The 16611-nt window shown below is 42.2% G+C and overlaps 2 protein-coding genes across 8 annotated transcripts in view; one reads left to right on the top strand and one right to left on the bottom strand.

The window, feature by feature from the left end:
- LOC137435390 (glia-derived nexin) overlaps window positions 1-2631 on the bottom strand; it is a 46431-nt gene extending 43800 nt beyond the window's left edge. Inside the window, exons 1-2 of one of the 5 annotated variants that reach the window (XM_068129142.2) lie at window positions 2387-2580; window positions 1969-2019 (exon numbers count right to left, since the gene is read on the bottom strand). The gene's annotated coding sequence lies outside the window, so the exon portion shown is untranslated. Of the gene's footprint in view, window positions 1-1968; window positions 2020-2386 lie in introns of all 5 variants that reach the window. The other 4 variants (XM_068129140.2, XM_068129141.2, XM_068129143.2 and 1 more) reach the window with 4 other exon arrangements.
- Window positions 2632-3120: 489 nt separating this feature from the next.
- The window catches only part of BIVM (basic, immunoglobulin-like variable motif containing), a 42266-nt gene continuing 28775 nt past the window's right edge, over window positions 3121-16611 (top strand). Inside the window, exons 1-7 of one of the 3 annotated variants that reach the window (XM_068129146.2) lie at window positions 3140-3213; window positions 10039-10110; window positions 10996-11386; window positions 12350-12485; window positions 12748-12843; window positions 13680-13784; window positions 14880-14974. In XM_068129146.2, the coding sequence (XP_067985247.2) occupies window positions 11038-11386; window positions 12350-12485; window positions 12748-12843; window positions 13680-13784; window positions 14880-14974 (781 nt within the window). In that variant the 5' untranslated portion in view covers window positions 3140-3213; window positions 10039-10110; window positions 10996-11037. Of the gene's footprint in view, window positions 3214-4488; window positions 4607-10038; window positions 10111-10995; window positions 11387-12349; window positions 12486-12747; window positions 12844-13679; window positions 13785-14879; window positions 14975-16611 lie in introns of those variants that run through there. The other 2 variants (XM_068129144.2, XM_068129145.2) reach the window with 2 other exon arrangements.

The following is a 16611-nucleotide window of genomic DNA, read 5'->3' as shown; positions in this document are numbered from 1 at the left end:
AGAGTATCGTTGAGAGAGGAAGACAAATGATGAATTGCGAAAGATGATGGGAATAGAGCCTGTGATTGATGCTGTGAAGAGGAACAGGTTGAGATGGCTTGGTCATGTGTTGAGGAAGGATGAAAGTGACTGGTTGAGAAGAGTGATGGAAATGAATGCAGAAGGAAGTAGAGGACGGGGAAGACCGAGAAAGACTTGGCTAAAATGGTGTAAGAAGAAATGCGGGCAAGGGGGTTAACAAGAAGAGATGCAGAAAATAGGGCAAAATGGAGAAGATTGTCATGGGAACCGCAAGGCTAACCCCCGCTCTAGCAGGGAAAATGGCCTTAAAATGCATGTTGTTGTTGTTGTTGTTGGCCATGAACCCAAAGCAGACAGCACAAAAGTGAGCATGGCCAAGGAAGTAGCAAGTGCCAAGTGGTACATACAACTACAGCCTTTGGGTGGTTCACACTACGATGTGTAGATGGATGCATGGCCAAGTAGGGGAAACTAGCGTGCGTTGGTACATCCTCTCCAGAAGCCATTCTTGGCTAAAGACATTCAATTCCAATGTGTTGTTAATGATACAAGTGCCAAAGCACTGGCACTTGCAAAATTATGATCCAAGTGGCAATATGCACTGCTGGCATTAAAATTACATAATTACCTCCGCCACCAAAGGTGGATGGAGGTTATGTTTTCACACCTGTCTGTCTGTTTGTTTGTCCGTCCGTTTGTGAACAAAATATCTCAAAATGTTGTGGATGGATTCGGACGAAATTTGACAGAAATGTAGCGCATGTGATAAGGACGAAATGATTACATTTTGGTGAAGATCCGGATTCGGATGCTGATACTATATATTTTTAAGTGATTCCTCGCCATTGGGAGATATGGACAAAAACGATACATAGCAGGATATCTCAAAAGGTTGGGGACGGATTTGGATGAAACTTGGTGGACAGGTTGGGCGTCTGACAAGGACGATTCGATTAGATTTTGGTGAAGATCTGAATGTTGATTCGGATATGAGAATTATTTAATTGGTTAAGCGATCCTTCACCATTTGGAGATCGGGCCAAAAACGATACATAGCAGGATATCTCAAAAAATTATGGATGGATTTGGACGAAACTTGTTGGACAGGTTGTGTGTGTGACAAGGAAGAATCGATTCAATTTTGGTGAAGACCTGGATCCGGATCCAGCTAGTATAATTTTCTAAGTGATTCTTCACCATCGAGTGATATGGCCAACCAGGTTGAGGTATGCTCTCTACTGAGTGCCGTCCTAGTTTTGGACAAGAATAGCTGCTGGAGGGAGTGTCCCAATGTATCCCAATTTCCTCTCCAGATCAGGGACGTTCTTTTGGTCAATCCCTGCACAGTAATGAGCGATGAAACCATAAAAAGTCATGAAAACAATAAAAGCATAACATTTAAACTTACCAGAGATCCACATTACCAATGTAAGTTCCTCTCTATATATGTAACACAAAACAAAGTAGAATGGGACTCGGTGGAGCACGCACCTCTGCCAGACTGAATAGTTTATATTTTGTATCCCACCGATAGGCCAGATCGAGATCAGGACCTGAACCAAAATTTAATTAATCCTTTGTGACCTTTCCTATTCATCTACCATATATTTTGTCATAACTCATAATTCGTCCACAACTTCTTGAAATATGGTATGCGTCATTTTTGGTTCCATCTCGCAATGATGAAGAATCACTTAAATTCTAGTATCTGAAACCGGATGCCGATCTTCACCAAAAATCGAATCAATTGGTCCACGCCACCTACCCAAACCATCCACCAAGATTTGTCACATCTCATCCACAACTTTTTAAAATATCATGCTATGTGTCGTTTTTGGCCTCATCTCTCAATGGTGAAGAATCACTGAAGAAATTTAAAAAATAAAATTTCTCGTATTCGGATCCAGATCTTCACCGATATCAAATCGATTCGTCCTTGTCACATACCCAACCTGTCCAGCAGGTTTGGTCCGAATCCGGCCGCAGCTTTGAGATATCCTGCTCACAGACAGACAGGTAAACAGACAGTGGTGAAAACATGACCGATCCGTCCACCTCCGGTGGTGGAGATAACTAAGCAATGTTTCCTTCTCCATTTACCGTTAAAAGTCTGGTATCTGCTTATTTATCAATTACGTACCATCGGATTAAACTTGTACGTGCACCATGTATTGTATTCAATCCCTATGTACATGTATTCTGGAATTAAACCATATGTCCGGCATTAAACTTTAGACACAGCATTATGTACATGCACCGTGGACTTAAACCCGTGTACAATAGCTATGTACCATGTCATGTACAACGACATATGTGAATGTAAAAGTCATCACGTTAGCACTCATCGAGGCACGCTGTTACTCACGCACGATCACGTGCTTCGTTCTCAACGCAGCAAGGATTCACGGAATGAATGTTCCAAAGACCCAGGGTCACCGCACTGAACACTCTCACCTCCAACACAGCGCTACCAAACTACACACAAAGCGAGGTAAATGCAGTAACACTCAATATCGCTACAGTATATAGACCGTTGATAGCCATAGGCGGAGCCTCATTTCCAGTCACGAACGTGACGTCTTCCCAAACACGTGAAGCCACACCCACTTCTCCTCCCCTTTACTCCTCCCAGACATATTGTGTTGTTGTTGACGTTTAAAGAGACATTTACAACAATCTAGGAGAGTTGCTCTCGCATATGCAATTATAGCGGCAGATATTACAATCATCACGATCATATTTCAGGATCTGAAGTACATTTTCACAAATAACAACTATTTAAAATTATTGCCATATATTATTACGGTATATGTTTCCTAATTACCCTCTAAGAGATCCTTTCTCATCTTCACGCGTTATCTTTATACGTTTGCTTTCTTTTCTTCTTTGTTAATTTCTTTTTCCTTTTCTTTGGTCGAGTTATAAATGTGGTGGTAAAGCAGCTGTCCGAAAGAGCGGTGTATAAGCTTAGTAGCGTTTGCATAGGTGGTAATGTTTTGATTTACGAGATAATTTTTTTTACTCAATATCACATAACATAAAGTGTTTAATTAACGAGCATCGTTAAAACAATTAAGCTTGAGCACTTAAACAATCGATCACGAAGCCCCAGGCCTCCTCCTCCACTCATTGTGATTGTGAGGTCATGGTCAGGCCAGCTCCTTGTGACGGAATCGAAGTCGGCGACTTGCGGTGGGTCTTCATTTATTTCCCCATTTGCGATCCTTCGTTGCCTCGTCTTTGAACGAAGCATTGTCATATGGGAATATGGGCACGAATCTTCATCTGTGTCATGTATTATGTATACAATTACAATGCAATTTCATCCATGAACCCAAATCTCATATATATCCAAATTCATGCATAATAATTAATATAACCCAGACGGTTTGTCCCACCTTGTACTTGTTCATCATTTTAGTGTATTCAGTGTACCTTTTACCTTTATCAATCCCTATTACACATGCTCTGTGGATACCGATCTTTGGGTGACACCATCGATTGAATATGTCTATTATTATTAGTATTACTATGGGATATGTATTTATACCCTCGTAGAGGGCAGAGGGCATTATTGGCTAACCCCCGCTCTAGCAGGGAAAAATGGCCTCAAAACGATCATTCATTCATTCATGCAGAGGGCATTGTATTGCATTTGAGTCTGGCTGCACAGAATGTGCTAACGCAGACAGCAAGCGCCATCTAGTGGTAGCCAGTAGTACACGTTATCTTTTTTCAACCAATGCATCTATAAAGTATGTGCAAATGGAAGGTGAGTACATCTATAAAGTATGTACAATTAGAAGGTGAGTACATCTATAAAGTATTGTTACGTGTATGGGGGTAGGTAATGAAATACCATAGTCGAGGTAGAATTGCGTAGGCAAGGCATGCTCCGTATTCCGTGAAGCCACCTCGATGTATTTAAGTTAGGACCGGAGGTCTGTGTAAGCGTTATGTGTCTCCATGTGAGGGGTGGAGCTATGCTAATTAGTTAGGGCCTATGGATAAATTCCTAGTGTGTAATTGCCCTTGTGATTTTTCCCTTTGTTCTCATAAAGCACACTCGGCTAGCCATGCGACCGGCCCATGATTAAAATAACATAATCGCTGACGGTACCCAGACACTACGACACCACCCAGCCGAAACTTCTCGATGGGCGCCAAGTGTGGCCATGATACCACGCCCCGAAGGACGATTGGTTGGGATGATTCGACGGTGCTCGGTGATTGGAGCACGGGTGACGTCAGAGAGAACATTCGAGACAGTCAGAGCAAAAAGGGAATGCACCGCCATTTTCTCTCTCTCCTGGTCTGGGCTCTGGGTACGAGCATTGTGTGTCTTTCTGTCCCTGGTTGGTTTCAGCCGGTCGCATTTGCACTCTCTCTGCTCCTGGCTGCGTGGAAGGCGAACCCATTTTGCTCTCTCTCCCTGTGCCCTTGGCGGAGGCGGCTGCGCGTGGAGCGGTGCGTGCTAGTAAAGCGAGTGGTGGAGCCCGGTGGATTGTGACGATCAGAGGAGGAGGGAGTTTGGCCGTCGCTCCGCGGGTCTGTCTGCGTGCCACCTTGTGCGGTTCCACGACCGGTGAAGGACGCAGGCGGTGTATTTGCCAATGCACCACACCACAGTTTATCTTTATTTTATCATTCCCTGTGCCTGCATATGAGTCCGTATGGAGGGTCCCTCATTTAGGAATTACATTTTACCTTGCCTTTCATTTTTGTTATCCTGGCATTTATTTTCATTAAATTCATTATTTATTGCATTTCCTTGTCGTGCCTGTCTTGTACGTTTATTTGTTGTGGGGATCGGATAACTAGTACTGGTATTGGTGAAGTGAGGTGGCTGGGAAAAGGGAAACCTTTGATCGATATTTAACTGTTCATACACTCAGGAAAAGGGCTGACAAGATGGCCTAGGCCCTAGAGGTACGCACATTCCCCTGTAAGCTGTTTAGCCTGGGATCGCTTCCCAGCTATAAACTGTCATCCTGGTGTTCACAGGCAGGGTGATTCATCAATGTGTGTGCCGCCCCTGGGATGGACATTAAACTGATGTCCAATCTCCCGGCATTAGTTGATGGATCTTAAAGATCCCACGGTGTCCTTCCGAAGAGTAGGTGAGCCATCGCCGGCACTATGAACAAATTCAAAATTCCTGCCCTAAGTACAGCTGGGAGAGGGATAGCAAACCACCCAGCATGACCCCAGGTCAAGAAACTGCTTCGGCAGAACTGACGCTCTGTAACAGAGTATAGTAAATCGGAGCGTACACTCAGGAAAATCAGAGGTAAGTCATGACAAATGTGTAGCAATAGCTCGAAGTAAAAATGAACTGAGATTTCACAAAAGTTTTGAATGTAAAATGAAAGATTAATTTGGTGCAGATTGAAGATGGGATTCGTAAATGAACTGAGACCTCCGATGTTGGAATGAAGATACATTTAATCAGAGATTTAAAACTATTAAATAGTGTAACATGTCATGATTTGGCCTGAGTGATTTTAATACTAAAGTAGGTATGGACAGACAATTGTGGGGAGGGTTTGTTCAAATAGGAACGATGAATAACGATGGTGACCGTCTGCTAGAAACATGCCAAACTCATAATGTCCTTATTACAAACTAATTATTTTAACACAATTTTAGTACTACCAATAATATGTGAACAAAATAAGTAGACAAGACTGTAAAGATTTTCATGGAATAATCTAAAGTGTTCTGGAGAATTTTGCAAAAAAATAAGATCAAGACCACAATAGAGAAGACTAGAACAGCACTCGGTAGAGCGCATACCTCCACCAGACTGAACACTGAACAGTTTACGTTTTGTATCTCACTGATGGGTCAGATCTGGATTCGGATCTGAACCAGAATAAAATTGGCTTGTTATTTTCACCTACCCAACTGATCCACCAAGTTTTGTGATAATCCTCGACAACTTTTTGAAATATCGTATGTTATATATCAGTTTTAGCTCCATCACTCAATGGAGAAGAATCACTTACAAAAATTCAGGTCCTTAATCAGTTGGGTAGCTGAAATTCAGAAAATTCAAAAATTCACTGAAAAAAAGTATCTGGATCCTTATCTGGATCTTCACCAAAATCTAATCATTTCGTCCTTGAGATACACCCAAATTCTCCATCAAATTGCTTCATCAGCACATCACCCAAAGAACACCATCCTTTCTGTGAAGCATGGGTGGTGGCAGCATGATGTTATGGGGATGTTTCTCATCAGCAAGGACTTGGGCACTTGTCAGGACAGAAGGGACTAGAACGGCACTCGGTAGAGCGCATAGCTCCGCAAGGCTGAACAGTTAGGTTTGTATCCCACTGATAGGCCAGATCTGGATTCGGACCTGAACCAATTTAAATCTGATCGCTTGTTCTTGTCACCAAACCAACTCATCCACCAAGTTTAGTCAAAACTCGTCCACAACTTTTTTTAAATATCATGTTATATATCGCTTTTCGCCCGATCTCTCAATGGTGAATAATCACTTAAAAATTCAATAACTCTCGTATCCAAATCCATATTCAGATCATCACCAAAATCGAATCGATTAGTCTTTGTCACATACACACAAACTGTCCACCAAGTTTCGTACAAATCCATCCAGAACTTTGAGATATCGAGCTATATATGGGTTTTTAGCCCTATCAATGGTGAGGATTCACTTTAGAAATTCCACTAACCGGATCCGAATCCGGATCTTCACCAAAATTGAATCAATTCTTCCTTGTCACACATCCAACCTCTCCACCAAGATGTGGACGGATTAGTCGGAATCCGTCTACACCTTTTTGAGATACCCTGCTCAAAGACAAACAGATAGGAGTGAAAACATAACTTCCATCCATCTTCGGTGGTGGTGGTAACTGTATTCTTTTGAAATGCACGTGAGAAACATGCTGAATGCAAAATGTGATAATTTTAGAAGAAATGCTGGTATCAAAAAAGAAAGACGAGAATAAATGAGTGTGACAATATGTAAATCTAGACTGAAATGGTTTGGACTGTATTGAAAGAATGGAGGAGGAAAATACAACAGAAAATAATTTATTATGTAGACAAAGAACCAAATGGAAGCAAACGGTCAATATGGAACTAATATAAGCTGGAATTATTTTGGAAGAAACACAACATCTACCCCAATATAGGAAAGGTGGAGAGCTGTGGATTGGGCCTTATGCTGCGTAGCATGGTTAAGATAACATAGGAAAAAAGAGAAATCATGGCGCTTGAATCAGGTCAAGTCAAGGTGAAAATGTTGACGACGTTCTACATTACATCTTGGAGTTGGACAGATAGATGACTTAAAAAAAAAACATAGGGACAATACCCCTGGCGCTCACCTGGTAGAATAAACAGTATACTGCATTGCCTAGAGGTGTTGTAAACAAATTTCAATGGTTTCTAGAAGACAGGGCAGCATGTAGAATCATACTAACATAATCATAAGACTTTAAACAAGCAAACAAACAATCAAGAAGACGTCATGCGGAGCACGATATTTGCAAAATCCACCCCCCCCCCCCCCCACAATAAAAAAAATTCCATTGATACAGCAAATTGTCCATTTTATCATGATTAAAATTGACAGTCTTGATCAAAGCTCGGGTCAATAGGAAGAAAAGTGATGATTTTTCAGATGAAAAATGATGATTTTGGAAGGTTGACCTTGAGTTGACCTTTGACCTTTTGAGCTCAAAAATAGATGGTTTCCCTATTTAGTAACTCGATGTGCAAATGCTGTTCAATTTTCATGTCAATCGGATGAAAATTGAGGATTTTTGAAACTTGGCCTATGTTGACCTCAAAAATACTTGGTGGTTGAAGTCAGTGACCAGATTTGCAAGTCCTCTTCAAATTTCAAGTCAATTTGATGAAAATTGAGGATTTTAGAAATTTGGCCTATGTTGACCTTTTGGCATATGTTGACCTCATGAATACTTGGTGGTTGAATTCGGTGACCAGATATGCAAATCCTCTTCAAATTTCAAGTCAATTCGATGAAAAGAGGATTTTAGAAATTTGGCCTATGTTGACCTTTTGGCCTATGTTGACCTCAAAAATACTTGGTGGTTGAATTCAGTGACAAGATATGCAAGTCCTCTTCAAATTTTAAGTCAATTGGATGAAAATTGAGGATTTTAGAAATTTGGCCTATGTTGACCTTTTGGCTTATGTTGACCTCAAAAATACTTGGTGGTTGAATTCAGTGACCAGATATGCAAGTCCTCTTCAAATTTCAAGTCAATCGGATGAAAAATGAGGATTTTAGAAATTTAGCAAAGTTGGTGACCTTTGGCCTATGTTGACCTTTTGACCTTTTGAACCCAAAGACAATAGGCTTCTTGCTTTTGACCAACTCTACCATTTGGTGAAGTTTCATGAAGATCGGTTGAAAATTGTGACCTGTAGGCCGACAGACAAACAGACAGACAGAACCACAAACGCAACTGACCAATATATACTTTTAAAATCTTCGATTTTGCAAGTAAAAAATACCTATTTTGGGGGGCAATCCCCCCCCCCCCCTCCCACAACCCCGTATTACTCGTCAGACCCAAATTTTTCTAATGCCTTGATACGTCACGGGTGATGAAGGTTGTGGTGAAGTTTCATCAAAATCGTGTGTGTAGTTTCAGAGAAGAAAGCAAATACCTATTTTGGGGGGTCAAACCTGGACCCACTTTGATCCCCGGTAAACCCCCTTAGGCCCCGACTTTTTTGATGCCAAGAACAAACTTTAGTCACAACACAACAAATAGAATTTGTGCCAAGTTTGGTCACAATCCAAACACAATCCCTTCAGCGGTTTTGAAGAAGAAGTTGCAAGTGTTTACGGATGGACGAACGGACGGACCATCGATTAAGTTCCCCTGAACTTTGTTCCAGGTGAGCTAACTAGAGAACTCGTAGAACACCTTACCTCCCACACTCTTGCGAAAAAGGTCATGTGAAGGGTCTTTTAAGGTCTTGTTTTTGCCTTTCCGAGCACAATCTATATTACCGATGAGCCGCCATTTTGTTTTTGAATATTGATATGCCCCAAAGCTGAGACAGCGATTGGAAAATTTGATTGGTGGAGATTGCGTAAAATGGTGTAATATTTTGTCCAAATACTGGTAAACTGGAGGTTTGGAAGTGACGAGAAGGTGATTGGTGTGATAGTACTCGAGTACATAGTTAAATTGAAATAAAATAAATGTTTTAAATGTTGTAGAAAATAAACAAAACAAACCTTTTTCAGAAGTTTACCACCATTGATTCAGCGTCTTTTACACCACCTTATTGAACACGTTACATTAGTTATTCGTGCCTGGTGTTTCTGTCCTTTATGTCGTCCTTAAAAACAGTAAGTTTCCTGTTTGTAATGATTTTCAATTTAGTTTGACTGCCAGATAGAGTAAAAAAAAAACAAAAAAAACCTCGCTCCTCTCCGCACGCGCGATGAGGACGAGATTTCATCTGTACGGTTTGCCATACAGAGTCAAAGTACTGCTAAACTGCTGGTTCATGTTTCAATTCACGTTCCGGTTCATCTTCGGCAGTGTACAAAAATGTAATCTTCAATTGAAATTAAGTTGTTCCTCGATCATAGGCCGACGTCTGTGGACAGACCGACAGACAGATTAAAGTGAACCAATTGCTCAACCCCGCTTTTCGCTTCGCGTGCGGGGTAAATCAATGCCTGGCAGGATAGCTCAGAGGTAGCATACTTACTGCATACTTACTGCATACTTACTGCATACTTACTTTTGAATTGACTACACTCGATTTCATTCCCGACCCAATTATAGAAACCGTCAATGCTGGTGCTTTGCTGGCAGCGCGTTGGATCAATGAGTGGGCCGTTCTCTGGAGAGACGTTGTTGGGTGTTCCACCTATTGCTGGTGGATCTTAAAAGTCAAAAAATTGCCATTGGTTGGGTGCCTGTACCATGAACAACTTTCAAATTTGTGCCTTAACCCTAATCGGCCTTTCCACTGTTGCTTCAATTCCAGAAATGTTTATGACTGCTGTGAGCAACCAGATGCTCTGAAAAGCATACATGGGCCCTTGACTGGATTTGAAATGTACAAAAACTTTGTAAATCTTAATTGGATAAATGTTCCTTATGCTTGTTGTAAGAGATAACATACACTCTTATGCCTCCGTTGACGAAGTCGCAGGAGTCATTATGTTTTCAGGTTGTCCGTCTGGCTGTCCGTCTGTCCGTCCATGATAGGTTTTCGTTACTGCGATAACTTGAGAACGGCTAAAGGGATCTTATTCAAACTTGGTGCAGGTATGTATAATGAGGTAAAGGTGAACTGATTAGATTTTGGGGTCACCAGGTCAAAGGCCAAAAGTCAGAGGTCATGTTAGGTAAAAATCCTGTTACCACGATAACTTGAGAACCAGTGATGGGATTCTGACCTAGTTTGGTACAATTATGTAGAATGATGGAAAGATTAACTGATTCGACTTTGCGGTCAAGAGGTCAAAGGTCAAAGTCTGTAATAGGTCTATAACTTCATAATGGCTGAAGTGATCTAATTCCAACTTAGTACAGGTATGTATAATGATGTAAAGATTAACTGATTCGACTTTGGGGTCAAGAGGTAAAAGGTCAGAGGTCATGTCAGATAGAAATGTGATAACTTGTGAACAGCTGAAGGGATTTAAATTAAAACGTGGTACAAGTATTATAATGATGTAAACATGAACTGATTAAATTTGGGGTCAAGAGGTCAAAGGTCAGAGGTCATGTCAGGTAAAATGTGATAAATTGAGAACAGCTGAATGGATTTAAATCAAACTTGGTACAAGTATTATAATGATGTAATAATGTGGGCGGAGGCATATAGATCGACGTCGTGTTGTCGAAGAGTGTCGTTCTAGTTTTTAATATATTGACTTTATTTGATGTTGTATTCATAAAGCTACATGATTATAACCCCTCTTGTATTTCTTTCTAGCCACCTTTCCTAGTCTCAATTACCAAGTCAAGAGCCTGCTGCATGAGGTCTCGGGCCTTCCTTGTTGGACTGGGACTGCAGTCACCAACTACGGCACCAAGAGATATTGATCTGTCTAACGTTCCACTGCCACCACCTCGACACTCGCTGGTGGAACTTTTGCAGCCCTGTGCACCCCTCATTGCCTTAACTCGGCCTTACGGGGAGAGTGAAGTGACCGAGGAGTCAAACGAGCTAACTGAGGCTCCGGCATCACTATCACCCTCACAATATACTTTGGGCGACGGGCGAGCGTGGGGTGTGAAGGTGAGACCGAAAGGTGTGGCCTGGGTGGTGGACACGTCACCTTGGGTTAGACCGAAGCACAGGATTCGACGAAGAACGATATCTGGTAAAGCTTTGAGTTAGTTATCATTTTATCTTCATGCTATTTTCTACTTGCAAAATCGAGGATTTTTCAAGTATATTGTTGGTCTTGTGTGTTATTCTGTCAGTTTGTCTGTCTGTCAATCGCCTACAAGTCACAATCTTAAACCGACCTTCACGAAACTTCACCAGATGATAGAGTTGGTCATAAGGAAGAAGCCTATTTATTTTGAGGTCAAAGGTCATCTTGAGGTCAGATGTCTAAAATTGGCATTTTTCATCTGATTGACTTGAAAATTGAACAGCATTTGCATATTGAATCACCAAATTGGGAAACCAACTATTTTTGAGGTCAAAGGGTCAAAGGTCAACTCAAGGTCAAACTTATAATATCAATTTTCATCTGAAAAATCATCGATTTTAATCCGATTGACCCGAGCTTTGATTAAGATGGTCAATTTTAATCTTAATGAAATGGACCATTTGATGTATCCATGGCAACGTTTATTTGGGGGAGAGGGGTGGATTTTGCTGCAAGTACCGTGCTCTGCATGACGTCTTTCTTCTTTTTTTCATTCATCCTTAAACGTAAATGCATTTTGTACTTCCTTTCTTCATCAGAAATACTACGCTGATGTTTATCAGTATTACAATAAAGTGAGCCTGGTGGTGGCTTAACGGTTAAGGTGGCTGGCTTAAGATCCCAGGGTCTTGAGTTCAATGCTCCCTGTCATGCCGTTGAATTAACACCAGGTGGGTCGACTAGGCCTGTCATCCTTCCGGGGTCGGCAAAATGAGTACCGGCTAGCTGGTAAGGGGGCACAGACGCGCCCCCAGAAAATGATGCAGGCCAAGCAGCCACAGGCCGCATACGAATAAATATGATACATAATAAAGTTGTTGAGCTGTGATCACCAAACTATCATTGTTAATTAACTCTACAATACATTTTTCTGTCTTTGTGAAATTAATTTCTGTGTTGCAACAGATTGCTTGGACAACGACCGTCCGTCGATAATGGCAGCCATTATGGATGCAGGAAGTGTAACCACGTGCCATAAACCCCAACACGTCATCTCACCGGAAGAAGTTCGACAGCGGAAAGTGCTGGATCTGCGGCGCTGGCAAGTCGTGCCAATTGCAAAGTGATCTTAACTACCATCTTAGTCAGGATCCCGATGTAACTCAAAGCTAAAGAGAAAGTGATTTTTTTTCCAATCAAGGGCCAGAAATGTTGACTTGTTGTGATTTTCCTACTGTTGGAGGAAAACTCAGCATGCTGGTCAGTCCTTCAATCCCTGAGTTGTGTATATGGGCCTTGAGTGTTAAAATGAGCAGTAGTCCTGATGGATTGATCAAAAGCAGCACGTTTTATCCTCCCTGCAGGTACTGTATAAGTCGACCACAGTACCGACGATCATGTGGCCTATCTTCTGTCGTCTCGTGCTGGAATTTCCTCTACAGCACGCTGGGTGCTGGCAGGTATGCAAATACACATGTACAGCACATCGACATATATATATATATATATATATATTCTTTGTGTGTGTATGTGTGTGTGTGCCTTTCTTTGATTTCTATACAATTCCACACCCCTTGACCAATCTCCACCAGATTTTGCACACCTGCTGGGGATAGCCAGCTTTAGCAATAAGGACACAACCTTCCCCTCCCACAAGGAAATTCTCTATGTATGTGTGTATAACATTTATTGTACACTAATTGCGCCGCAGCTCTGCCAGTGGAGATGAGGCATAGGATCAGTTCATACTTCTCCTGTCTAAGATATTTTGCTAACTGGTACTACTACTACTACTGCAGCTTCTTTCATGGCCCCAATTACTCCCACCTTGTGGTGTTGGCCAGGGAAAAAAATTCAATTCGAAGTCTCACAGAACGGCTGACAAAGTCTGCCACGTGTCTGAAGGTGGCAGGAGTTTGGAATTTGTTCACAATGCCAGAGATAACTTGCCTAATCTTAGTGAAGGACGCCATGGGATATTTCACGTCCACCAACTAACACTAGCAACTTCTATCTAAACAGGACACTCAGCTTAACCTCTATCTGAGGTACAGGATGTTGCAACTCCTTACCTGTGAAGCTCCAATCACAATTTATAGTTGGTCAGGAATCAAACCCAGACTAGACCCAGACCAGATCAGACTGGACTCGAACCCAGAGCTTTGCACCATCCTGTCGAACCCTATTTTTATATATACTGTAGTGTAAGGTTAATTGAATGAGTTATAACAATGATGCTGCTCAGATGATGATTAAAACGTCTATGCACTTGTGTGTGTTCATGTATATGAAACAGCTTACCCGCCATCACACAGGAGCAGGGTCTGGCAATCCTGGGATTCCAACCACCGTATGACAACATCCGATTTGGACCCTTCACCGGAAACACAACGCTCTTGCGGTACATTTACCATGGTTTTAATGCCCCTTAATCCAGATCTGAACCTCGGCCATTCCGCACAGCTGTCTCAGTTTTTTGCATCAGAATCCATTTTTTGTTTCTCTCTGATAGTTGAGGATCAGGTCGATTTATAGTTAACTCTCATGATACTTACTGTATGATTGTTGATTGATTTGATGTTTCGCCTCCATTTGCCATTGATTGTATCAACAGAGCAAAGGCTTCCACCTGATGTTACGTGCACAATTCCCTCCCATATTAGTCATTTATTTGAGAAATAAGCAAAAGCCATTATTTAATTATTATTATTATGGACATTATTTCAACCACAAATTCCTTGCTGCAACGACAACAAATCCAACTTTATGTCTCCTCTCCTGTTTTCCATAATGAATGGCAAACAATATGGCGTTCGAGCACTGACACAACCATAATGGGCTCAGTGGTATTCGTTTTTGTGTTTTTTCGGAATCAAAAAATATGGATTTTTTTTTTTTTGTGTGTGTTACTTTGCTGGAATTTCTTTATACTAGGGCATGCCCGTACTATATATATATCTAAAATTATATCCCCCCCCTCTATTTACATGAAATGGTTTGGTCCAAAGCGAACGGCTTGCGAGTACGGTGTTTTTTATCGGACCCGTGGAATTATAGATAGTAGTTTTAATTAGTTTTAAAACATAGTTTAACGGCAACATAGTTTTCCAACGTGAAATAAATGAATACGCTCTCAAATGTGCCGTCCGAGGCAGAGTCTGTTCGCCACGTTCGGCACACGTGATAGCTCGCTGCTCTCTGATTGGTTGAATCGTTTTTTGGACATAGCTCGGTAACTACTTGTCCGATTAATATGAAACCTTGAAAAGGCACATCCTCGGGTCCCCAGCAATATACCTGGCAAGTTTAAAGTATATCGGACCCGTGGTTGTCGAGAAACAGCGGTCACAGACATACAAACATACAAACATACAAACATACAAACATACACACAGAGATTACTGGAATTATAGATAGATAATTTCAGGCTGTGGTTCTTGTTTTTTAAAGTTGGTTTCGTTTATGTCTCTTTCCATCCCACCATTGTTCTGTGCAGGTGGTTCAGGCAGATTGGCGATTACTTCAACGTCCGAGGTTCCTCATACTTATTGTACAAACCACATGGACGCAACCGTACTCCCGGGGAAACAGGTACTGTACTCGATCACTCCCAGGAAAAAAACAGTCATTGTATTAGCACAAGGGCCGATTGAGGCCTGAAGGCCAATTATCTGATTTAAAACATATTTTTACATTTTTTATCCAAACAAAGCCCACGATATTCCTCTGGATGAAAAAGGAGGCCTTGCAAAATTTGGTTGCAAAGGTTCCTGCAGGGTCTGAATGCATAAACAAACACACAAACAAACTTTCTTCTTTGTATATTAGATTAACAGTATCCTGTTTTCTTTGTTTTCAAGCTCTGCAATGAGAACAGCCTCTAATGCTTAGCTTACATTCATGTATGTTTTATGTGTTTGTTGTTTTAAGTTTGTCTGTTTAGTTTTCCCATATGTACCCATGCATAAGAATGACGTGTTGATTTGTCCATTGTCTGCCAATGTTCTTTTAATATTGTTACGGATCTCAGAGACGGCGCTCCCCTTAGCAAGGGGGGGGGGGGGGGGGTTAATCCCCTTGGCCTGTTAAGCTGGCCGTCTCTGGTCCTGGTACCTGTAACGCTCTTTTGCGGGGTGGAATTGATCAGGGTTATTGGTCAAGGTGTTCTCCCGAATACCTTTACCAATCCCTCCGCAAAACAGGGAGACGAGTACCGCTCGAACCACGGACAAGATGGTATTTGCCGAGCGGTTTAGCAATCCGCGGTTCGAGCCGTTATCGATTGACTAAACCCAATTCCGAGCGTTGGCCAAATCGTGCCACAGGTATTCAATCAGGTAAAAGACTAAAGCGATCGGGGAAGAATGAAACCAAAAGGGTAAGAAATAACAGACATTTATTAATTATTTACAAAACCAAAGAAACCAAGGAAGAAACGAAAGCAATATACAGAAGAAGAAGAAGAAGAAGAAGAAGAAGAAGATACACAGGGCAGCCTTAAGCAGTCTTGCTCTACGACCCCAGACAAACATACACACTCACACGGGGATTGTAGCTGGTAGGGTGGAAGGTCCAGGTGGATGGTCCAGGCGATGGGGTCCAGGCTCCGGTCCCGCGGGCGAAAACCCGGCAGGCAGCTTCGCGCGTATCGTTCAACCGCGGGCGGACATTACGTATAGCGGGGGGACTGGGATGCTCCGTATGTAATAAATGAATGGCTTTGCCAAACGCACCCTCTCCAAGGTTCTCTTATAACGCCTTTGCAATGAGTGCCGCCGTAGAGTTCTTTCGCCACTGCCGTGTGCACGCGAGTCCTGTTCAAGAGCGCCGCCATATGGTTCTTTCGCCAGAGACGTCCCCGCGCAGTTCTTCCAAAAGGAGCCCGTCGAAAGAAGTCCGTCAAAGGGCTCTTCGCGTGCTCTTTTATAACGCGAGCCAAGATCACTACGCGCTCCTCCGAAACCACGCCCGCCACCGAGCTCATCTCAGCCCTGGTTGGCTCGCCGAAAGGGCCACACCTCGGTCTCGGCGCTCCGCCCCCCTTCTTCTCCGGCTTGACCGCATGCGTAATGGCGGCGAACGCTGCTGGCAAACGAAGTACCACAATTTGGAGAGGGAGAGCAAACTGGACGGAATGGAGCCTATCTTATTTGATTAATGCAACGCAGATTCAACTACTGGGAACAGATCCTTAACTGAAACACATAATAATGAAATAACTACGAAGA

Source organism: Myxine glutinosa, chromosome 9 (assembly GCF_964187855.1).
Source record: "Myxine glutinosa chromosome 9, kmMyxGlut1.1, whole genome shotgun sequence".
In the NCBI taxonomy this organism is placed as follows: Eukaryota; Metazoa; Chordata; class Myxini; order Myxiniformes; family Myxinidae; genus Myxine; species Myxine glutinosa.
The sequence above is the reverse complement of the archived record's forward strand: the minus strand, read 5'-3'. Positions and strand labels throughout refer to the sequence as shown.